Source organism: Jaculus jaculus, chromosome 2 (assembly GCF_020740685.1).
Source record: "Jaculus jaculus isolate mJacJac1 chromosome 2, mJacJac1.mat.Y.cur, whole genome shotgun sequence".
Classification (NCBI taxonomy): Eukaryota; Metazoa; Chordata; class Mammalia; order Rodentia; family Dipodidae; genus Jaculus; species Jaculus jaculus.
This window is the reverse complement of record NC_059103.1, coordinates 213,375,795-213,399,580: the sequence shown is the minus strand read 5'-3', so window position 1 is coordinate 213,399,580 and position 23,786 is coordinate 213,375,795. Positions and strand designations below refer to the sequence as shown.

The 23,786-nt window shown below is 48.0% G+C and overlaps 1 protein-coding gene across 3 annotated transcripts in view; it reads left to right on the top strand.

The window, feature by feature from the left end:
* The first annotated feature begins 3,777 nt into the window (after positions 1-3,777).
* Positions 3,778-23,786, top strand: part of Adck5 (aarF domain containing kinase 5) — a 20,459-nt gene continuing 450 nt past the window's right edge. For 2 of the 3 annotated variants that reach the window (XM_004656423.2, XR_006635688.1), the window contains exons 1-13: positions 3,778-3,864; positions 11,766-11,869; positions 12,767-12,916; positions 21,686-21,761; positions 21,872-22,072; positions 22,150-22,290; positions 22,374-22,487; positions 22,569-22,700; positions 22,776-22,859; positions 22,934-23,015; positions 23,111-23,189; positions 23,284-23,375; positions 23,466-23,718. In XM_004656423.2, coding sequence (XP_004656480.1) covers positions 3,853-3,864; positions 11,766-11,869; positions 12,767-12,916; positions 21,686-21,761; positions 21,872-22,072; positions 22,150-22,290; positions 22,374-22,487; positions 22,569-22,700; positions 22,776-22,859; positions 22,934-23,015; positions 23,111-23,189; positions 23,284-23,375; positions 23,466-23,718 — 1,520 coding nt within the window. In that variant the 5' untranslated portion in view covers positions 3,778-3,852. Of the gene's footprint in view, positions 3,865-11,765; positions 11,870-12,766; positions 12,917-21,685; positions 21,762-21,871; positions 22,073-22,149; positions 22,291-22,373; positions 22,488-22,568; positions 22,701-22,775; positions 22,860-22,933; positions 23,016-23,110; positions 23,190-23,283; positions 23,376-23,465; positions 23,719-23,786 lie in introns of those variants that run through there. The other variant, XM_045142560.1, reaches the window with a different exon arrangement.

Sequence of the window (23,786 nt, the reverse complement as noted above, 5' to 3'; positions counted from 1 at the left end):
GTTGGGGATTTTTATGATAAATTTCCTTTCCACAGTGAAGTTTACAAAAGATAGCCACTCCAGAAAACAATGCCATTCAGGAATCTGGGTAAACGTATTGATATTGATATGCAAAAAAGATGGCTTTGTTGTTAAGCTTTTTTTTTCCCTCATGTATTTTCAAACTTTTGTTGAGAACCTCCATACATACACACAATGTGCCATGAACATAACACCCTTCCACCACCTTCCCTCATGTATTTTCTTGAGACAGAGTCTCTCTCTAAACCCAGAGCGTGCAGTTTTCTTTTTTTCATGTTAATATGTTTATCACTTTTTAAGTTTATTTATTCATTTGAGGGGGGGGAGGAAGAGAAGGAGCATACCAGGACCTCCAGCTGATGCAAACAAACTCCAGACACATGTGCTACCTTGTGCATCTGGCTTATGTGCCTTAACCACTTGTTAATTTCTTGTTAATTTGTTTTTTCTTTTTTTTAGCATTTTCCATGATTATAAAAAAAAATCCCATGGTAATTCCCTCTCTCCTCCCCCCTCCACTTTCCCCTTTGAAATTCCATTCTCCATCATATTACCTCCCCATCTCAATCATTGAAGCTTTTTTTTTATTAATTAGTTTTGTACTCAGTGAATACAGTCAGTTTGGTACCATTGTTAGGCTCATCCATGACCTACCCCTGCCCCCTGGCCCCTCCTTGCTGAGGTATATGGGTCATGCATTCTGGAGTTAGCCCACAGTTATGGGTAGGATAAATGTCTCTGCATATCATGACCTAACATGTGTCTCTGACGTTCCTTCCACCGCCTCTTCCGCAAAATTTCCCTGAGCCATGTTGGGTTCATTTTTGATCTGCCTCAGTGATGAGGTGTTGGGAAGCTTTTTTTTAAAAAATATGTTTTACTTATTTAATACAAAGAAAGAGGCAGAGAGAGAGAAAGAGAGAGAGGGAGAAAATGGGCATACTAGGACCTTCAGACACTGTATACAAACTCCAGATGAATGTACCCCCTTGTGCATATGGCTTACCTTGGTCCTGGAGAATCAAACTGGGATCCTTTGCCTTTCCAGGCAAATGACTCAACCACTAAGCCATCTCTCCAGCCTTAAACTAACCCCACCACCCTATTTCTCTCTCAAATAAAAATTAAAAAAAAAAAAACAATAAATAAATAAATAATAAATAAATAAATAGGAGATATAAAGGGAATAGGAAGGGAGGGGGGACCTAATAGGATGGTATCGTATAAATGTAAGTAGAAGAATAGATTAATGGGAATGAAAAGGCCTAAGTGAGGACAGGGGAAGAGATTGAGTAAAGGAAAGGTGGAGGAAGGGCTAATCAAAATCTAAGAGGATATAAATAAGTCATTTGGAAACCTTCTTTTTTGGACAATGGAACACACAGGAGCCAGCCCCTCCTGCAAGGTGGTCTGATGGGTTCCACACAAAGAGAGACCCTGCTGAGGCTGACACCTGGCTTCCACCTTTTCTTTCTCCCAGCATGAGATTCCCCAGGAAACATCAATTACTTGGGAAGCGCAAATTTCTCTTTAGAATATCTTCATTCCTGGCAGGACTGTTACAGGGCCACTCCAGACCAGTCCAGGGCCTGTAACTGTCCTGCACTGTGTGGAGCCTGTCAGACCACCTTGCAGGCCCACACCTTGCCTGGGACTGTTTAGCTAAGCCTGCTTCTTTCCCTTTCTTTAAACCCTAAATCTCATGTCAGACCCTGGATCTAGACTTGAAGAGGTCACTGGTTCCCTCTGTTCCTCTTTCCCATGTGGTCACATGGAATAAATCTGCTTGTTCTGCTTTTTACTATTACTTGTATTGTCAACAGGCTTATGACAGGCGGCTAACCTCAGTTTGTTAGAGCTGTTAGGGTACAGACTCTGGCCCTAATTACTACTGTAACAGTTCCTTTTCAGGAATAGGCAAAGGTTTTCTAAGAAGTCGTCTTTACCCATAATCCACTCTGCTACAGTTAGACACATTAGATGAAGGACAAGGTACAAAGGTGTCAGTTAGTACCCATAAAGTTGGGAAAGAGCAACAGTATCTTGTGTGTTTCTCAGGAAGGAGCTTAATTGTGGCCAATTTGAGTCATTGGCTTTGTTGTTTTTCCAGAGTTCTGTCCTTCCTCTTATCTAGTCAGCTTAGCTACCTTGGACTCTAGCTGCAAGGTTTCTTATTTATCTTCTCCAATCCCCCACCCCCACTTCTGCCTGGAGTGTTAGCCCTAAAATCTTTTAACATACTGAGCAAGTAAGGATGGTAGCCTGCATTCAGCCAGCAGAGGGAGCCCTGAACTCAACCCTTTGGAATGGTGGGAATAAACTAACTGCACACACTGGGCATATTTCAGCAGAAACAACCAACTGGGGTGAGGGTGTTAGTGTGTCAGACCACAGGCACTGACTGGGCCAGGGTCTGTTGTACTTCAGAGACCATTTTGCTGAAAGGGAGGAGGGAGGGTATGTGGGAGAACTCCTTGAGTAAGAGTGGTTTAAAGGCCCTGAGGGCAACACACACCTGGCCACTGTGGCATCTCTAAGACAGGCTCATTCAAGATCCCATGTGGGCTTCATATGGGGGGGGGTTATTCTACGTGTTAGTTGAGTCCTAGGTGGGCTTTCTGTGGGTGAGTGACGGGAGCAGCATTGGCCTCTGCTGTGAAGGACTGTGCTGAGAAGTCCAGCGGGAGTCCTGTAGGCCAGAGCAGATGACTGGCACAGCTCCCACCCAGCACATTGAGGAGCAGCAGCCAGTGCACCAGAAGCAGCAATGCTTTGGCCCATGTACCCACAGGGAGTTAGAGGACATACTTAAGGCCCACAAGAAACTACACTGGAACCTAGAATCTGACAAGTCAGCACAAGGAGGATCACCTACAGCAGTGAGGCTACCCCTGTGGCTCGAGGACTGCTGTCCAGTCTGTCTTTTCGGTTCTGCAGCAGAAGCTTCCTTGCTGCCCTCCAGCTGAAGACGTGGGAGTGCAGAATACATGCAGATGGAGAAGGGGGCCTGTTATAGCAGATTCCAGGGTGGATAATGTGGGTGATATGGCAAGATGGAGAATAAGCCAGGAGTGGACCTACTGAGGAAGGACTAAGAGATGTTGTGTAGTCCCAGAATCAGAACCCACCAGTAGGACCTGGAGAGTCACCTGAGAGGTATAGGGGATAGGCTCAGAAAGGACATTTGTACACATTTCACTGGGTGCAAACTGGTGGAGTCCTCCTGGGTGCTGGGAGTGTGGTCTGCCCTAAGACTGGCCCAAGTGCCAGTATATCAATGAGAGAGAGGGAGACAGCTTTTGTTGCTTAATAGTACGGGCAATTCTAAGTGTGTGTTCATCTGCAGTGATCCAGTGGGAAAGACCATTATGGGTGTAGGAGAAAGAAGACCTTGTCCTGGAGGTAAAGAGTACAAGGCTGGGGCTGGAGAGATAGCTCAGCGGTTTAGGCACTTGCCTGCAAAGCCTGAGAACTCATGTTGGACTCTCCAGGTCCCATGTAAGCCAGAGGCAGTGTCGCAAGCACGCAATGTAGCACATGCACACAAGGGGGCGCACGCTTCTGTAGTTCAATTACAATGGCTGGAGGGCCTGGCATGCCAATTCTCTCTCCCAACACAGGATTCACAGCCACCTTTCCCGCGGTTCTAGCCCGAGATCATGCTTCCAGCCCCCGCTAGGGGCCGCTGTCACGCTGCGAGGCGTGGACCTCAGGCCCCGCCTATCTGGGCGGAGAGCGCGTGCGGCGCGCATGCGCGTCGGGAGCTTTCCCGCCGCGTCTGCTGGGCACCCGGGGCCTCTGTGGCGGAGCTGAGAGAAGCGCTGTGGGGACATGTGGCGGCCGGTGAGGATCCCCATCCCGCACACCCGGGACTCCGGCTTCCGGGCCCGATAGCAGACACTCCGGGCCCCGAGCCTGTGCGTCCCGATCTCCTGGGCTCCCCACTCCGCACGCCGCGACCCCACCTAGGCCCCGGCCAGGCCCGCCGACCCCAGCACCCTGGACCCTTCCTGCCCTCCGCCTCCCTCCTGCATCCAGACCCTTTGTGGAGACCCAGCATCACTTACCTGCCCCCAGGGTCTTGCCCTCGTCCACAGCACCCCTCCTGTCCCGGGTGGAGGAGGAATCTTCCAGTTTCCGGGGAGAGAACCCTGGGCTTGGCCTCCCCTGACTGGCTCTCTCGGTTTGTGGCCCTGAAGATGTCCTTGCCTACCCTCTGTCCTCGGAGGCTCCCTGGTTTATGGCGCTTTCCATGGCCTTGTTACTTTTAAACTTGGACTTCTCAGAGCCTGTGTTTTTCTAGTACGCCTGGCCTTGTAAGTTTAGATACTGATAGTAAAGGAGTTGGGTTAACGTGTGACTTGCTGAGCATGTCTTTCTGGGCTGATATAATGGAGCCGGGAACCTCAGAATTGGGGAGCGCCCCCCCCCCGCCTTTTAATCACTTAATCCTTAATCCTGCATAGAGCCCTGGCGAGTGGAAGGGTGGGTAGCCTCTAACTAGAAAATTCTGCCTACCAGCAAGGGCAGTGGGGTCCAGCAGGCTTCTGGGCTGGTTAATGCCAAGAGGGTCGTACACCCTTGGAAAATGATACTCCTAGTCACCAGACCCACTCCCTCTGGCTCAGATACTCAGTCTGTCATCTCTTGACTTTGAGAATGACTCCGTGCCTCAGTTTCTCCTGTTGAGCTGCACAGGGCTGTCCACCCTGGCAAGCTCTCTGGTCTGGTAACTTCCCTTAGTTTTCCTGTTTCAAGCTGTATCCTGAGTCTGGAAGTCAGTTCTTCCTGCTGCAGGCTGACTTGTCTGGCCAGCCTGCATCTTCTAATCCATTTAGTCTAGGTGCAAGGTGCTGGACAGCTCACCTTGTGCCACCGTTTAGAACACTGTGCTTGTAGTTAACCCCACAGGACACACGTTGGTTGGTAAACTTTGCCATATTTGAGAATTACTCCTCAGAGCTTGTTTTGGTGTTTCATAGGTTTCTGTTTCCACTGGAATCAGAACAGTCACTAATGAAAACTCACATCTCCCAAGCCTCAGGCAGAGGGTTAGAATAGATGGCAGGGTATCATCTGCTGCGTTCTCATCAGGACTCTGCGTGAGCGTTTCAGATGCTAGTTTGCTGGGTGATGTGGGTGAGGAAGCCATGGGTGGATCCTGCTGGAGCTGAGGGTGATGGAGGTACCTTTCTTAGAGGGATATTTGTCCCAGATCTTGTGAGGAACGCCGAGATGCAGCCAGATCTTCCACTAAGGTGCTGGCTCCTACGAATGCATAGCACAGAAGGACATGGCCTGTCTGCCTGCCTGTGAGAGCAGCTTGTACCATGCTGGTGATATGAGGGTTGAGGGGAGGCAGCATTCTCTAGCCTCAGCTGGAGGGCACATCCAGCTTTTTTTTTTTTTTTTTTTTTTTTTTTTTGTATTTTTGAGGTAAGAGTCTTAGTCTAGCCTAGAATTCATTATGTAGTCTCAGGGTGGCCTTGAACTCATGATGATCCTCCTACATCTGCCTCCCGAGTGCTGGGATTAAAGGCGTGTGCCACCATGCCCAGGCAATTTTATTTTATTTATTTGAGAGAGAGAATGGGTGCATCAGGTTCTCTGGCTACTGCAAAAGAACTCCAGACACATGAGCCACCATCTGACTTACATAGGCCCTAGGGACTCAAACCTAGGCCCTTAGGTTTTACAGGCAAGCACCTTAACTGCTGAGCCATCTCTCCAGCCCTCCCACGTGGTAATAAGAGGGTTTCTGTTCAGTGCACAAAATCATCCCAGGGCACATCCCTATCCTAAGCCAGCTGCCTCATCTGCAGAACACCATCTTCTCAGCTGGGACGCTTAGTATTAAAACAAATCTTTTTTTTTTTTTTTCAAGTCGAGAAGACAGAATGGGTGTGGGGTGTGCCAGAACCTCTAGCTACTGCAAACAAACTCCACATGCATGGACCAACTTGTGCATCTGGCTCTGGCTTTACATGGGTACTAGGGAATCAAACCTGGGTGGGTAGGCTTTGTAGGCAAGTGCCTTCATCATTGAGCCATCTCTCCAGCCCAGTACAAATATTTTGCAACCTTTTCCCCCTTGTACTGCTAGAGCTTAAACCCAGGGCCTTGTGCATGTACCATTGAGTTATACTCCCAGCCTTTTTTGTTTGCTTGTTTTTGGTTTTTTTTGATACAGGGTCTCATTCTAGCCCATACTGACCTGGAACTCAATCTAGCCCCAGGCTTGTCTTAAGCTCAAGGCAGTCCTCCTGCCTTAGCCTCCCACATGCTGGGACTAAAGGCATGCACAACCACACCTCTGGTCCCTACCCCTTATTAACTTTCATTTGAGAGAGGGTCTTGCCTGTGCACCCGAAGCTGGCTTTAAACTCACTATGTGCCCAGACTTGCCTTGAACTTGCATTGATTCTCCTGCCTTAACCTCCTGAGTTCTGGGATTACAAGCATGTGCTGCCATACCCAGCTTTTATTTACTTCAAGATAGGGTCTCACTCTCGCCCAGGCTGACGTGGACCTCATGCTGTAGTCTCAGGCTTTCCTTGAACTCACAGCAGTCCTACCTCTGCCTCCTGAGTGCTGGGATTAAGGTGTACACCACCATGCCCTGTAGGTTTTCTGTTTTTACCTTAAAATATGTGTTTTTGTTGTCATCAGAACATTTGAAAGTAAGTCACATATATTCTAACACGTTTTTAAAATATTTTTATTGACAACATCTATAATTATAGACAATACACCATGATAATTCCATCTTTTCCCCCACTTCCCCCTTCACAAATCTGCTCTCCGTCATATTCCCTTCCCCTCTCAATTAGTCTTATTTATTTATTATTTTCGAGATAGGGTTTCACTCTAGCTCAGGCTGACCTGGAATTCACTATGTAGTCTCTGGGTGGCCTTAAATTCATGGCAATCCTCCTACCTCTGCCTCCCCAGTGCTGGGATTAAAGGTGGCACCACCACACCCAGATTCTTATTTTGATGTCATCATCTTTTCCTCTTATGAGGGTCTTGTGTAGGTAGTACTAGGTATTGCGAGGTCACAGATATCAAGGCCAATTTGTGTCTGGAAGATTGTATTGGAAGCAGTCCTATCCTTCCGTTGGCTCCTACATTCTTTCTGCCACCTCTTCCACGATGGACCCTGAGCCTTGGAGGGTGTTGATAGAGATATTTCAATGCTGAACACTCTTCTGTCACTTCTTCTCAGTACCATTTAAAGAAAAAAATTTTTGTTGTTTATTTTTATTTATTTATTTGAGAATGACAGACAGAAAGAGGCAGAGAGAGAGAGAGAGAAACAGAGAGGGGGAGGGAGACTGGGCATGCCAGGGCTTCTAGCCACTGCAAACGAACTCCAGATGCCCATGCCCCATTGTGCATCTGGCTAACGTGGGTCTTAGAGAATCGAGCCTTGAACTGGGGTCCTTTGGCTTCACAGGCAAGCGCTTAACCACTAAGCCATCTCTACAGCCCTTTTCAGTACCATTTTGACTCTTTATTTATTTATTTTTGAGGTAGAGTCTTGCTCTAGCCCAGGCTTCCTGGAATTCACTATGTAGTCTCAGGGTGGCCTCGAACTCACTGCAATCCTCCTATCTCCGCCTCCCCAATGCCGCGATTAAAGGCGTGTGCCACCACACCTGGTGACACTTTATTTTTTTGAGACAGGGTCTCATTTAGCCCATGTTTGTCGCAAACTTGCTGTGTAGCCAAGGGATAGCCTTGAGATTCTGTTCCTCCTGCCTCCACCTTCTGAGTACTGGGATTACAGGTGTGTGCCACAATGCCCGCACTTAATGTCAGAACTTTCTTTTTCTTTTTTTGAGGTAGAGTCTCTGGTCCAGGCTGACCTGGAATTCACTTTGTAGTGTTAGGGTGGCCTTGAACTCACAGCGATTCCTCTACTTCTGCCTCCCAAGTGGTGGGATTAAAGGTGTGCACCACCACACCTGGCTGAACATTTTTTTTGTTTGTGTATTTACTTGTTTATTTTTTATTCTCAATTTTTGTTAACATTTTCCATGATTATAAAAAATATCCCATGGTAATACCCTCCCTCCTCCCACTTTCCCCTTTGAAATTCTATTCTCCATCATATCCCCTTCCCCTCTCAATCAGTCTCTCTTTTATTTTGATGTCATGATCTTTTCCTCCTCTCATGATGGTCTTGTATGGGTAGTGTCAGGCACTATGAAGTTGTGGGTATCCAGGCCATTTTATATCTGGAGGGAGCACGTTGTAAGGAGTCCTACCTTTCCTTTGGCTCTTACATTCTGTCTGCCACCTCTTCCGCATTAGACCCTGAGCCTTGGAAGGTGTGATTGAGATGTTACTCAGTACTCCAGTCACTTCTTTACAGCACTATGATACCTTCTGAGTCGTCCCAAGGTCACTGCCATCTGAAAAGAGAAGATTCTCTACCCAAAATGAGAGTAACATTAATATAAGGGTATGAACATAGAAGTGCTTACTGGGCAGTTTGATAAGCATAGTATATACATTTATCCAGACATCAGCAGATGTTACACCCCTAGGGCTCATGACTAACCCTTTTTGAAGTTCTCAGTATCAGGGATGTATTCCCTCCCATGGAGCAGACCTCCAGTCCAATTGGAGGCCAGTTGGTTTCCACCATGATAGACATGCCACTGTTGCACCCGTTGGCGGATTTGGCCTGGCTGGTCAATTATAAGGCTTGCAGTGTCCACTGTTGAGTATCTTCACTGGTGGTATCTTTTTCTCCCATTGAACTACATGTAGAATAGCTTCTTCCAGCTTTCTGTCAACTGAACATTTTTTTTTTTAATGAGGGAGAGAATTGGTGTGCCAGGGCCTCCAGCCACTGCAGTCAAACTCCAGACGCATTGTGCCGTGTGTGTGTGTGTGGGGGGGCCTTGCATGCTTGTGTTACCTTGTGTGTCTGGCTACATTGTATCTGTAGAGTTGAACATGGGTCCTTAGGCTTTGCGGGCAAGCGCCTTAAACACTAAGCCATCTCTCCAGCCCAGGACATGTTTTTATACTTAACAAAATAAAAGAATTCCCTAAGTTTGTTATTCAGTCCATACTCAGATTTTTCTTTTGTCCTGAGGTCAAGATCTGGTCACAGCTCACATTGTACCTCGTGTGGTGCATGTGTCTGGAGAGTTCTAGGTCAGCCTATACCACATAATGAGACCCTGCCTCAAAAAGCTGGGGGAGTGGACTGGAGAGATGGCTCAGTGGTTAAGTCACTTGCCTGCAAAAACCTAATGACCTGCTTTCGATTCCCCGGTACCTATTTATAGTCAGGTGCACAAGGTGGCACATACATCTGGAGTTTGTTTGCAGTGGCTGGAGGCCCTAGGTGTACCTATTCTCTGTCTCCCCCTCTCTCCTTGCAAATAAATAAATGCATAAACATTCCTCTAGGCATGGTGGCACATGTCTTTAATCCCAGCACTTGGGAGGCAGAGGTAGGAGGATTGCTGTAAGTTTAAGGACACCCTGAATTCCTGGCAGTCTGGAGTGAGACCCTACCTCAGAAAAAAACAAAACAAAGTAAAACAAAACAAAAGCTGCGGGGAAACAAAAGGGAATCTTGAGCCAGAGGAGCAAGTAACAGGCATGGATGCTATCATAGCACCCCTGTCCTCAGGCAGTAACTATCCTTGGTATTGTGCCTTGAATCCACTTGGCTCAGCTCCCCTCTTGATTCTCTGCCTTTTCCTGCTCACAGTGACCTCCCACCATATGGCTTCTGGCCCGATGGGGTTTCAAGCCCAGATAACATCTTCCTTGAATAGCCACGGAGCTCTTTAGAACATTCTGCCCAATTCCAACTTGCTTGATGCCTCCACTTTTCATGTGAAGCAGCTCCCACTCTCAGCCCAAGTTCTGTTTTTCAGCATCACAGGCCTGTCTCCTACTCAGAAATGCCCCGCTGCCTGAACTGCGTGCTGTGTGTGCCACATGTAGGGTAACATTAGGGAAGGAGCTGGGCCAAGGGTGCCTGATTCCTGGGGTGGCATTTGGGATCACAGCTAGACTAACCACCCTGTAGGCACTTTTCAGCTCCTGCTCTGGGTGTCTCCACAGTTGACAGTCACAGCCACCATTCTCAGGACCTCTCTGTACGTACATTGCCAGTAACGAAGTGGCCCAAGTCAGTAGGCATGTATTAGATGGGCTGCAGAGTTGATGGTCTTGAATTTCTGGGCTTAAGAGGTACTCCTGGGGCTAGAGTGATGGTTCAGCAGTTAAGGCACTTGCTTGCAAAGCCTAAGACCCTGGTCTGAACCCCCAATACCCACGTAAAGCCAGATGTACAAAGTGGTGCATGCATCTGGAGTTCATTTGCAATGAATGAATGATTGGAGGCTAGGAGACCAGTGTTGCCAATGAATGTCCAAGAGCCAGTATTTCATGGCTCGTGCTGGGTAGTTTTTCCTTGGGTGTCTGAGTGTGTCCCAAGATGTGCACATTGTCAGCTATTCCTTGCTTACCCTTCTCCAGGTAGGGGTCCCCAGGATCTTCCCTCTGGGTTCTTAGCAAGGTGTAAGATACCTTTCTATACCTTTTTGCTTTCAAAACAATGTCCCACACAAAGGCTGTCTGCACCTTAGAATTGGACATCTTTCTGAGTGTGTGGCTAGACAATGCTGACACTTCCCCTCATGATCCAACCACCTTCCCATGTCCACTGGTCAGTGGTCTCAGCACCAAAAATAGTAAGTGATGAGTTAAAGATGTCACCAAAGAAGGGATAGCAGGCCCTGGTGTTCCCATTCTCTTGCTCTCTCTCAAATAAGTAAATAATTTTTTTTTAATAAGTGAGGCCAGGCATTTATTTATTTAATTTATTTCAGAGAGAGAGAATGGGCATGCCAGGGCCTTCAGCCTCTGCAAACAAATTCCAGAGGCATGTGCCACCTTATGCATGTGGCTTACATGGGTCCTGGGGAATCAAACCTGGGTTCTTTGGCTTTTCAGGCAAGTGCCTTAACCACTAAGCCATCTCTCCAGCCCATGGTGGCACACACCTTTAATCATAGCACTTGGGAGGCAAAGGTAGAAGCACAATAAGTTCAAGGCCACCCTGAGACTACATAATGATTCCAGGTCAGCCTGGGCTAGAGCAAAACCCTACCTCAAAAACAAAACAAAAAAATAGTGATAGCAGGTCTTTTCATGGCTGGGTCATGATTCATTCTCTTCCCACACAGCAGAGATGGGGCATTTTCAGGAGTAAACTCCTTGGCCTTTTTTAAAAAATATTTTAATATATTTTTTAAATATTTTATTTTTATTTATTTATTTGACAGAGAAAGAGGAGAGGATGGGATGGGCACACCAGGGCCACCAGCCACTGCAAACGAACTCCAGATGTGTGCCCCCGCTTGTCCATCTGGCTAATGTGGGTCCCAGGGAATTGAACCTGGGTCCTTTGGCTTTGCAAGTAAATGCCTTAAACTCTTAAGCCATCCCTCCAGTGCACACCCCCACCCCCGGCCTTTCTTTTCCTGCCCCCAGATTGTTCTTGAGTAGACAGCCTGTCTTCATTGCTGAACCCAGTGTAGCTGTCCTCGGGAGCATGGAAACCCTCACTCAGGGAGTGAGTTTAGAGCAGCACAGTTTGGTCCGGCTCAGCTGCAGGCCTGCATAGGTGTTGAGCACTGGCAGAGGCCTTAGGCTGTGTGGCCAGGTCCCTGCCGCTGCTGAGCCCACACTGCCTGCTTTCTTCACAGGTGCAGCTGTGCCATTTCCACTCTGTTCTGCTGCAGAGCAGGCAGAAGCCGTGGCCGTGCCCTGCTGTCTTCTTCAGGAGAAACTTCAAGGACCCACCAGCAAGGTAATGAGTTCCCATACAGCTATGGGCAGGGTCCCCAACTTGACCTTTTCTTGCACCCCCAAGACAGGATATGTTTGCATCCCTCTGCCCTGGGAACTAAGACTAGGGTCCCTGACCCATGATTGGACACACTCCCAAGACATGTGCTCTCAACAGGATCTTTATGCTGAGTGGACGCTGGCAACTCAGAATTGCAGCTAGAGCTGCCTCCCATGAAACAGGGAGGCTCACTAAGCACATGCAGGGCAGAATTGCCATGGAGGGCATCAAGTAAGGGGGCAGCCAGAATACATGGGGTGAACCCATCTATTTCTCATCACAGTTCTGTGAGTGAGATGGGGGAGGCTCTTCCTCCCTGTGCGCCATGGGACTGGCAGGAATAGATGTAGGTCCAGGTGGTGGGTGTTCTGGCTGCTGCCATAGTAAGTTGCATGGGTGGCTGCTGTGTTGGGCAGTGGGGAGCTCTATTCTGTTCTCGTTTTGATTTAGTTTGTGCTGACCTCAGTGCATTACCAGGTCTCACTTTCCAATATTAGGCTCTTGTGGAGCCCTTGTGATGGAAAGGGTTATTGATTCTGACCCCTGCAGGTGATCCTAGTCTGTGGACTGCAGACGTGCCCTTGAGGTGCCTCCACCTGGCGGAGGAGCTCTTCACACCTGTGTCCATAGTCTGGGCTCAGGACAGCCCAGAGGGACCTACTCCCCAAGGCCACCTTACATCTGTGCTTCTGTGAGGCCTTGGGAAGGGGCCTTGGATGTGGTCATTGTCTTCTGGTGACCACTCAGTCTTACAGACAATTCTGAGCTGGCGCTGGGAAGGGAGGGAAGTGGAAGGCAAAACCTTTAGGCCCACTGTGGAGTTGCAGCATTTCTAGTGTCTACCATCTGCTCTCTCAGGACCTTAGAACCCAGGCCACTGTGGAAAAGGGTGCTGACCACAACTATGGTGGGGGTGCCCCTACTTCTCGGAGTCCGCTATTTCACAGCAGAGGCAAAGGAGAAGAGGAGGCTGCGACTCGCGGTGGATGGTATTGGGCGTTTTGGCAGGTAGGAGGGTGTTGCAGGAAACTTTTCCCTTGGGGAGATGCAGACACACATCTTCACCCCAAATAGGGCTCAGACGACAGACCAAAGTCTGATTATACCAGTATCAGTTTGGTGAACCAATGAGTTCATTGAGGCGTCACATATAGAACATAAAGAAGCATTACTTACAGGAATGTGGGCCCCCAAAGAGCTGCTTTGATGGAGATCCCTGTGTCAGAATTACTCCTTGGGTGCTCCTCCCTCAGCCCCAGGATGAGGGCTCCTTACAGAGCATCAGGACCCAGAGCAGCCATAACATCCTGAATGACAACTTCCCCATGGCTGATTTTAGAAGCTCCTTGTCCCTGTCCAGGAGTATGGGACCCCAGAGCAGCCCTTCAGTGGGGCTCACTATACTGAGGTGACACGCGCGGATGCTCCTTCCTGAGCCTGGGGGTGAGCTTACTTAAAAGCATGTAGACTCCAGAGGTGCCTCCTCAATGGAGCTCACTGTTCCTAGATCTTCTCTCTATATGCTCTGTGTCTTCCCCTCTCAGGTTGTAAAATCTTGTGCATTACTGAATACAGCTAGCATGTTGGGGGGGGGGCACCTAAATCTCAGGTGAGGGTCTGATGACCCTCCCTATACCTTCTCTGGTGAGTGGACCCTGCTACTTCTAATAAAGCCTTTCAATGTGGAGAAAATTTGCCGAACAACAGAGGGCCAGGCAACAACTGAATATAGGTGAGGTGGGATGGCCTTCTCCCTGTCTGCTGAGAGCTGCAGGATTTTTCTGGGAACTCTGTGATTGCCATATAATATGTAGATGAGGGAGGTTACTATTAGAAGGTCCTCTAACATTGGATCATTGCCAAATTGGCCTTGGCCTTGGGGCAGGGACTCCAGCTCTAGGTATATAGCAGCTTCCCCCACACGCTTCTTCCCTCACCATCTAAGTAGAGAGCTGGTGTCTCTGGGCCTGATTGGAATGGCTGCCACACTCCTAGCATGGGGTCAAAGGCCTTTCATGTTCATTCTGAGTGCAGGACTAGAGGTAGACCTTCCCACCACCATACAGCCCATCCCAGTCTCATGCGCAACAGCTTCCAACATTGAAACCTCAGTTACCCTGAAGCTCCTTGAACTGCGCACAGGGATTTGACCCTCTCCATATCTCTGAGCACCTGCTGCTTCCCTGGGTTGGGGCCTTGTCAGTGTCTCAGGAAAAAGAGTCTCTTCAGCAGTGTGGTGGGTATGACTGTGGCTGTAGAGCTGATTGCTAGCCTCGAGGACAAAGGTCACTCCCCATGCCTGTTCTCCTAGTTAATTCTGCTTGGGGCTCTGAGACATCCCCCTTGACAGGTTCTGGGCAATGTCCACTGTGTCCTATCAGACGTCTCACAACCCCAGGGTTGGTGAGGACAGAGCTTAATGTTCCCTCTCTGCTTCTGCGACTGCCACTGCACTGTGCAGAGGACTCAAAGGCCCAGGTAACTGCCCATGTGACTATCCAGGAAATGGGCTTCACAACTTGCTTCTAAGCCCAACTGGGCCTTCAGGAAAGGGGGCTTCAAGTATTCATTTACCTCAGTGTGCAGGTTCTCTACACCCATCCCCTAAGCCCTGGTAGGAACCAAGCAGACCTAAGGAACATTCTCAGTGCCACAAGGCTACCCACCACATAGGCCAGTAAGAGGAGCCTGAGGGAGGAGTGAGTTGGAGAGTAAGGGCCAGCTCACCCTGAACTGAGGCTGGAGCACACAGAGTGGGGTGGACAGAGGGGTCAGACTCTGCTGAGGGAATATTTGAGGTAGCGTTTCTCTTAGTTGAAGAGCCCTATTTTCTTATCTTCCCTGCATTTAAGAGCTTTCTTTTTTGTAGGAGCGGGGGAGGGAGGGTTGAAGCAGGGTCTCACTGCAGCCCAGACTGACTTGGAACTCACCCTGTAGCCCAGACCAGCCTTGAACTCAAGGTGATTCTCTACCTCACTGCTGGGATTAAGGGCATGCCCTTTCATGTCCAGGTGGCTGGCTAGTTTACTTGTTTTCTTTCTTCAGGGTTCAAAAAGATTTCATTATATCTTAGAGCTTTAGGAGGGAGAGCTTTAAGAGAAGGGGAGCTCGAGAGAAAGAATTCAGAGGTCTTGCCCAATAAGGGAGTAAGAAAGGGATCCCAGAAAATGAGAAATGGCTTCAAATTCCAAAATTCTCCTGTCTAAACCAACCATGTGCTAGAATTACAGGACTGTGACATAATACCACTTCTTTTGTCTTACAGTACTGGACATTGAACCCAGAACCTTGGGCATACTAGGAAAGTACTGTATCACTGAGCTACATGCCGTGCCCTCTTTTAACATTGTGTATGTGTGTGTGAGAGAGAGAAAAAAAGTCTCCTATAGCCCAGGCTAGCCTCAGAATATGTAGGAAAGGATGAACTTGAACTTCTGAGCATGTGTATGTATGTATGTGTGTGTGTGTGTGTGTGTATGTGTATACACACACATACATACATATACATACATACATACATACATATACATACATACATACATACATACATACACACACACACACACACACATACATACATACATATATACATATATATATATATATATATATATATATATATATGGTGCCAGGCTGGTCTTGAACGCACAGCAGTCTTCCTACCTCTGCCTTCCCAGTGCTAAGATTAAAGGTGTGTACTGTTACAGCCCGGCAAACTTGAACTTCTGGTCTTCCTGACAGCTTTTCTCTTTCTTTCTTTCTTTTCTTTTTTTTTTTCATTGATTTGCTTTGTTTTGTTTGCTTTTTTTGAGGTAGGGTTTCACTCTAGCTCAGGCTGACCTGGAATTCACTGTGTAGACTCAGGGTAGCCTCAAACTCATGGTGATCCTCCTACCTCTGCCTCCCGAGTGCTGGGATTAAAGGCGTGCGCCATCACGCCCGGCTTTCCTGACTACTCTTGCCTCTTACACTTGCCCTGCTCTTTCTGGAGTTTTCTTTTTTTCTTTTAATATTTTTTTCTTTTCAATTTTTTTTATTAACAACTTTCATAATTATAAAAAATATCCCATGTTAATACCCTCTCTCCTCCCATTTTCCCCTTTGAAACTCCATTCTCAATCATATCCCCTCCCTATCTCAATCAGTCTCTTTTATTTTGATGTCATCATCTTTTCCTCTTATTATGATGGTCTTGTATATGATATCCAGGCCATTTTGTGTCTGGGGGGAGCACTTTGTAAGGAATCCTAAGCTTCCTTTGGCTCTTACATTCTTTCTGCCACCTCTTCTGCAATAGATCCTGAGCCTTGGAAGGTGTGATAGAGATATTGCAGTACTGAGTACTCCTGTCACTTCTTTCCAGTACCATGATGCCTTCTGAGTCATCCTAAGGTCACTGCCATCTGAAAAGAGAAGGTTCTCTGCCAAAAGTGAGAGTAGCATTAATATATGGGTATGAACATTAAGAGAAGTGCTTACTAGGCAGTTTGATAAGCATAGTATATACCTTTAGCCAGACACCAGCAGACGTTGTTATACCCCTAGAGCTCATGACTACCCCTGTTTTAAGTTTTCAGTATCAGGGATGTATTCCCTCCCATGGAGCAGGCCTCCAGTACAATTAGAGGGTAGTTGGTTTCCACCACGACAGACACCATGACATGCCACTATTGCACCCATTGGCTCATTTGGCCTAGGTGGCCAAATATAAGGTTTGCAGTGTCCACTGTTGAGTATCTTCACTGGTGATTTCTTTTTTTTTTTTTTTTTTTTTTTTGTTATTTTTTATTTATTTATGTGCAGAGAGAGATAGAGAAAAGAGAGACAAAGAGAATGAGAATGGGCACACCAGGGTTCACTGGTGATTTCTCTCTCTCCCATTGAACTGCATGCAGAATGGCTTCTTCCAGCTTTCTGTCAGCTGACCTACATGGAGGAGGTTATCAGCTCAGTTCCAGCAGGACTTCTCAGTGGCCTGGCAGCCTGAGTATGTGGAGTTATTCTCTTAGATTTTGATTAGCCCTTCCTCCACCTTTCCTTTATTCAATCTCTTCCCCTGATTTCACTTTGGGTCTTTTCACCCCACTAATCTATCTATCTTTCTACTACATATATGCAATACCATCCTATTAAGTACCCCTCCCTTCCTTTCTCTTCCCTTTTTATCTCTTTTCTAGCTTACTGGCCTTTGCTACTGAGTTTTCTTCCTACCCACACAGAAATCCAATCATCTGTAGCTAAGATCCACATATGAGAGAGAACATGTGATTCCTCACTTAGTATAATCCTTTCCAGATCCATCCATTTTCCTGCAAATTTCAGAACTTCATTTTTCTTAACTGCTGAGTAGAATTCCATTGTATAAATGTGCCATATCTTCATTATCCACTCATCAGTTGAGGGACATCTAGACTGGTTCCATTTTCCAGCTATTGTGAATTCAGCGGCAATAAACGTGGTTGAGCAAGTATCTCTAAGGTAATGAGATGAGTCCTTCAGATATATGCCTAGGAGTGCTATAGCTGGGTCATATGGTAGATCTATTTTTAGCTGTCTTAGAAACTTCCACACTGATTTCCACAATGGCTAGACCAGATTGCATTCCCACCAACAGTGTAGAAGGGTTCCTCTTTTTCCACATCCCCGCCAACATTTATGATCATTTGTTTTCATGATGGTAGCCAATCTGACAGGAGTGAGATGGAATCTCAATGTGGTTATAGTCTGCATTTCCCTGATGACTAGGGATGTAGAACATTTTTTTAGATGCTTATATGCCCTCCATATTTCTTCTTTTGAGAACTCTCTAGTTTCATAGCCCATTTTTTAATTGGCTTGTTTGATTTTTCATTATTTGATTTTTTGAGTTCTTTGTATATCCTAGATATTAGTCCTCTATCAGATGTATAGCTGGCAAAGATTTTTTCCCATTCTGTAGGTTGCCTCTTTGCTTTATTCACAGTGTCCTTTGCTGTACAAAATCTTTGTAATTTCATGAGGTCCCAGCAGTTAATCTGTGTTGTTGTTGTTTTTTTAATCTGTGGTTTTATTGCCTGCGCAATTGGGTTTATATTCAGAAAGTCTTTGCCAAGACCAATATGTTGAAGGGTTTCCCGTACTTTTTCCTCTAGCAGTTTCAGAGTTTCAGGTCTGATGTTAAGGTGTTTAATCCATGTGGACTTAATTCTTGTGCATGGAGAGAGAGAAGGATCTATTTTCATCCTTCTACAGATACATATCCAGTTTTCCCAGCACCATTTGCTAAGGAGGCTGTCTCTTCTCTAATGAGTATTTTTGGCATCTTTTAATGTTTTTAAGTTTTTCTTTATTTATTAGAGACAGACAGAGGGGGAAGAGAGAGAGAGAGAGAATAGGTATGCCAGGACCTCTAACCACTACAAATGAACTTCAGATGCATGCACTACCATGTGTATCTGGCTTACGTGGGACCTGGAAAATCGAATCTGGATCCTTAGGCTTCACAGACAAGCACTGTAACTGCTAAGCCATCTCTCCAGCCCTGATTTGTTTTTTGAGGTAAGACCTTGCTTTTGCCCAGGCTGACCTGGAACTCACTTTGTAGTCTCAGGGTACCCTCAAACTCATGGTGATCCTCCTACCTTTGCCTCCCCAGTGCTGGGATTAAAGGCATGTGCCATCACACCCAGCTCTTTCTTGAGTTTTATTTATTTATTTGACAGAGAAAGAGGGAGTGAGCGAGAGAGAATAGGCGCGCCAGGGCCTCCAGCAAACGAACTCCAGATACGTGCACCCCCTTATGCATTGGGCTAGTGTGGGACCTGGGGAATTGAACCTGGGTCCTTTTGGCTTTGCAGGCAAACACCTTAACTGCTAAGCCATCCTTCCAACCCTGGAGTTTTAAATTCTAAACGTGGTTGATCGAACAGTGACCATTATCCCTGCACTACCCCCAGCCCTGAACTCTAACCACTTGCTTTCTCTGGCCTCATGACCCTCAAGCTACCATGGCCCACTCTGAATGACTGTCACTCCTATCACTTGGGAGGCTGCATGGGTTTAGGGGCAATCTGCAGGAACCAACACAAAAGGCTGGCCTCTGGGTAAAATTAGTTCTCTACCCCAGATGTTCTCAAAGACCTAGGCCAGTAGTTATGGTATACAACAGGAATTGGCACATATGGTACCTGGGCCAAATGCCAGAGGCCAGTGTGACAGTTGCCTGTTGGGTATAAAGCTTTTTTTTTTTTTTTGGCAGAGTTGCTAAGGCTCTACTCAGGGCCTTCAGACTAGAGCCTGGAGCAGGCACTATTCACCCCTCCTAAGCATAGCTCTGCCCACTGTGCCTGCCCTCCAGACTTGTCTGGGCTGATGTAAGGGTTGCACTTCTAGCTGAAATGATATCGTACAGAAGTGAAGCATATTGTGTCCTTATGTGTCTGGTGGCATGTGACCTCAGCTTGTCCCTTAATCCAGCATTTGATTCTTGTCATTGTTCAGTATCCAGCAGGGTGCTTTGTGATGGTGGTGTTCATGTCTGTCCTTCCACCACCCTGATGTCCACTGAAAATTTGAAGGTAAATTAATTACCACTGATTGTCAAATGTTGATCTTTCTGATTTGGTCATTCTCTTAACATTACTGTTTGGCACCTTCCTGAAAGGAAATTTCTCTTTTCTCATTTATAAATTCAGTAGTCTATTCATACCAGTCTGAACCAAGAGATTTCTATTTTATTCAGTGTGTTATCACTACCTGAATCATTTTGTTGCAAAGATTGTTCCAGCCAGGTGTAGTGGTACATGCCTTGAATCCAGCTCTCAGGAGGCTAAAGTAAGAGGGTTGCTGTGAGTTCAATACCAGCCTGAGACTGACTACATAGTGAATTCCAGGTCAGCCTGAAATAGAGTGAGACCCTACCTCAAAGGAAAAAAAAAAATTGTTCCACATTTAGCTCACCAGAGCCCCTTTATCATGGCTTTTTTTTTTTTTTTTTTTTTTTTTTTGGTTTTTCGAGGTAGGGTCTCACTCTAGCCCAGGCTGACCTGGAATTCACTCTGTAGTCTCAGCGTGGCCTTGAACTCACTGCGATCCTCCTACCTCCGCCTCCCGAGTGCTGGGATTAAAGGCATGTGCCACCAAGCCCGGTTTATCATGGCTTTTGTTATTCCTTCAACCTTTCTTTTTTCTCCTCTACTTTATTGTGAAAAACTTAAATTAGCTAGGTATAATGATATACACCTTTAATCTCAGCACTCAGGGAGGCAGAGGTAGGACTGCCAGGAGTTCAAGGCCAGCCTGTGAGTAGAGTGAGTTCTAGGTTAGTCTTGGCTAGAGTGAAACCCTAACTCAAAACAAACAAGCCAGGCATGGTGTGCACACTTTTAATCCCAGCACTTGAGAGGCAGAGGTACAAAGATTGCCATGAGTTCAAGGCCACCCTGAGACTACATGGTGAATTAAGGTCAGCCTGGATTACAGCGAGACCCTATCTTAACCCCCCCCCCCAAAAAAAAGCAAAGTTTAAGATGCTCTCTATGGTGACCCATATATATCCACACACTCTGATTTTACCATTAGCCTTTCCATGTCTTTAACTCCTCTCTCTTTTCTGAGCACTTGGCCCTGGCACTAGTGGTGAGGAACTGGATGCTCCAGGCTCATCCAGGTCTTCCTCTGCCTAGTTCTGGGATCAGCTCTTCTCCAAGGAGCTTGGTATCTTATGTCAAGACCAGAGTTGGCTGTGTTATGTATGTATGCTGCTCACCTTGGTCTATTCATGTCCAGCCTTGAATAGCAGTCACATTCAAATAGAGTTCTCTCATCCCAGGCATCATTCTTGTTTCTTCCCTTCGTGTCCCAGATATCCCCAGTCACTCTTAAGACTGCATTGCTCCCTGGAATGTAAGGGCACTCAGAGAAACCCTGGCTTCTTTGCTTGCTGCCAGCAACACAGGTCCCTGCTTGCCTCTTGTGCCCCACTAGGACTAGTAAAAAAAATACAGCTTTGGGGGTTTACCAGGTGCAGGGCCTGGCCTGGCCTCACTGCTTCTGTGGCTGCATGAGAACAGCAGCTGTCATGTGGGGCAGACACACCCCCTTTTAGTTCTGGGCTTTCCTGAGGTGGAGGAGCCAGGAGCCAGGGCTGTACTGTCTTCCAAAAGGTCCTTGCCTTGTGTCCTCTACCTTCAATAGGAGTTCCTCCCCTCCAGGCCAGGGATACCTATCCTGTTCTGGGGTGTGGGATACTCCCAGTCCACAGAGCACTAAGTGACTTTACTTCTTTGGGTCTTAGAGACCATCCTCTCCTCTTCTTTTCTCTTGCTAATGACCCTCCGAGAACCATGCCACCTCCAGCACTGCCCTGTTCTGTCAACTATGTCCTCATCCCTCTCCTCTATGTACCCTTGGGCATCATAAGAGTGAGGGAGGAACAACAGAGCTGAAGCTGAGACTTACTTGAAGACACTGTCCCAAGTAAAGGGGCCAAAGATAAGGGTCTTAGTGGTTGGAGGCTGGACCTCTCCTTGGGCATAAAGGCTGACAGGGTGAGGCTATACTTTGAAAAGGCTCAGCCGGGCGTGGTGGCAATGCCTTTAATCCCAGCACTTGGGAAGCAAAGGTAGGAGGATCGTTGTGAGTTCAAGGCCACCCTGAGACTACATAGTGAATTCCAGGTCAGCCTGGGCTAGAGTGAAACCTTGGGAAAAAAAAAAAGGCTCAAGGTAGAGGGACCCACAGGACACTCCCCACCCCTTCCCATGGCCTGCCTGGGGCTTAGGCTACATCTGTTTGCAGGTCCTTAAGGATTGGCCTCAACATCTCCCTGGACTACTGGTGGTGCACGAATGTTGTCCTGCGAGGGGTGCAAGAGGTTTGTTCTCATGTTCCGGGCATGTGGAGAACATGCTGGAAGTGGTGGGCTGTGGGTGGAGGGCTTGAGTGGCCACTTGTCCCCAGCCTCCCTTCCATGCCTGTGGTCAGAACAGCCCGAGGTACGTGGAGGTGATGTCTGCATGTCACCAGCGTGCAGCCGACGCCCTGGTGGCAGGGGCCATCCTCAATGGGGGCCTCTATGTGAAGCTGGGCCAGGGGCTATGCTCCTTCAACCATCTGCTGCCACCTGAATACATCCAGACGCTGCGTGTGCTGGAGGACAAGGCTCTTACTCGGGGTTTTGGAGAGGTGAGTTCCGCTTACAGGAGGCCCCAGAGGGCTGCCGCAGAAGCCCTACTGTGTCTCCAAGTACATGTTCTTACCAGGTTGACGAGTTGTTTCTTGAAGACTTCCACGCACTGCCGCACGAGCTCTTCCAGGAGTTTGACTACCAGCCAGTGGCTGCAGCGAGCCTGGCTCAGGTGCACCGTGCCAAGCTGCATGACGGCACTCCTGTGGCTGTGAAGGTACCTATGTCACCTTGTACTAGGTGGGCTGTGGGCGGCTGCAGTTGTGACTCTGGGTCTCAATGTGCCCTTGCCTGCTGCAGGTGCAGTACATTGATCTGAGGGACCGCTTCGAGGGAGATGTGCATACACTGGAGCTCCTGCTGCAGCTTGTGGGGTTCATGCACCCCAGCTTCAGCTTCAGCTGGGTCCTACAGGTAGTGCCACCTACAGTAGGCTGGGGGGCCAGTGGCAGATGCCAGCCCTGAATCCTACCTCTGCCTCTATATGGCTCCTAGGACCTGAAGGGGACCCTCGCCCAAGAGCTGGACTTTGAGAATGAGGGCCACAATGCTGAACGCTGTGCTCAGGACCTGAAGCACTTCCGCTATGTTGTGATCCCCCGTGTGCACTGGGACAAATCCAGCAAGGTGGGCTGGGAAGGACCCTCTCTGGGAAATGGGACAGCACAGGCCTGCTGAGCTCAGCCTCTTGTTTTCTCCCAGCGTGTGCTGACAGCTGACTTCTGTGATGGCTGCAAGGCCAATGATGTGGAAGCCATCCTGAACCAGGGATTGGCATTGCAGGATGTGAGTATTGTGTGCAGGGCAGGACAGCCCATGCTGCTTGCATCTACTGATGTCCCATCCCCTCCCCTCCCCAGGTAGCCAAGAAGCTGATCCAAGCTTTCGCTGAACAGATATTCTACACAGGTTTTATTCACTCAGACCCCCACCCTGGCAATGGTAGGAAAGCCCCCAGGATGGGATCTCAGTGGGGTGGGGTGGGCCCAGCATGAGATCTTCATGGATTGGCATGAGCTGACTTATTGTGTCCCTAGTTCTGGTGCGGAGGGGCCCAGATGGGAAGGCAGAATTGGTGCTGTTGGACCATGGACTCTACCAGTTCCTGGATGAGAAGTAAGCTGGGGCCAGGCACCCGATGGGTGGGTCTCTTTTGGGCTTCTCTTTCTACAGCCAGGGGCTTGGGACTCATAGTTGGGCCCTCCCACAGGGACCGGTTATCCCTGTGTCAGCTGTGGCGTGCCATCATCCTGAGGGACAATGAGGCAATGAAGACACATGCAGCTGCACTTGGGGTACAAGGTGAGAGCAGGTGTGGGCAGTTATTAGGGACCCAGGTGCTAAGACAGAACAGCCACTGAGTCCTGACCCAGAAACCCCTGCCTCCTCTAGATTACTTGCTATTCTCTGAGGTGCTAATGCAACGGCCTGTGCACCTGAGCCAGCTGTGGGGCTCCCACCTGCTGAGCAGTGAGGAGGCAGCCTACATGCAGGACATGGCTCGGGAACACTTTGAGAACATCATGGAAGTGCTCAAAGCACTTCCACGGCCCATGCTACTTGTGCTGCGCAACATCAACACAGTGCGGTCTATCAACACGACCCTGGGTACCCCTGTCGACCGTTACTTCCTTATGGCCAAGAGGTTGGTAATCCGAGGGGGGCATGGGGTGCTGCAGCAGGCCAGCAGGCTGATGTGTGTATCTGATGCAG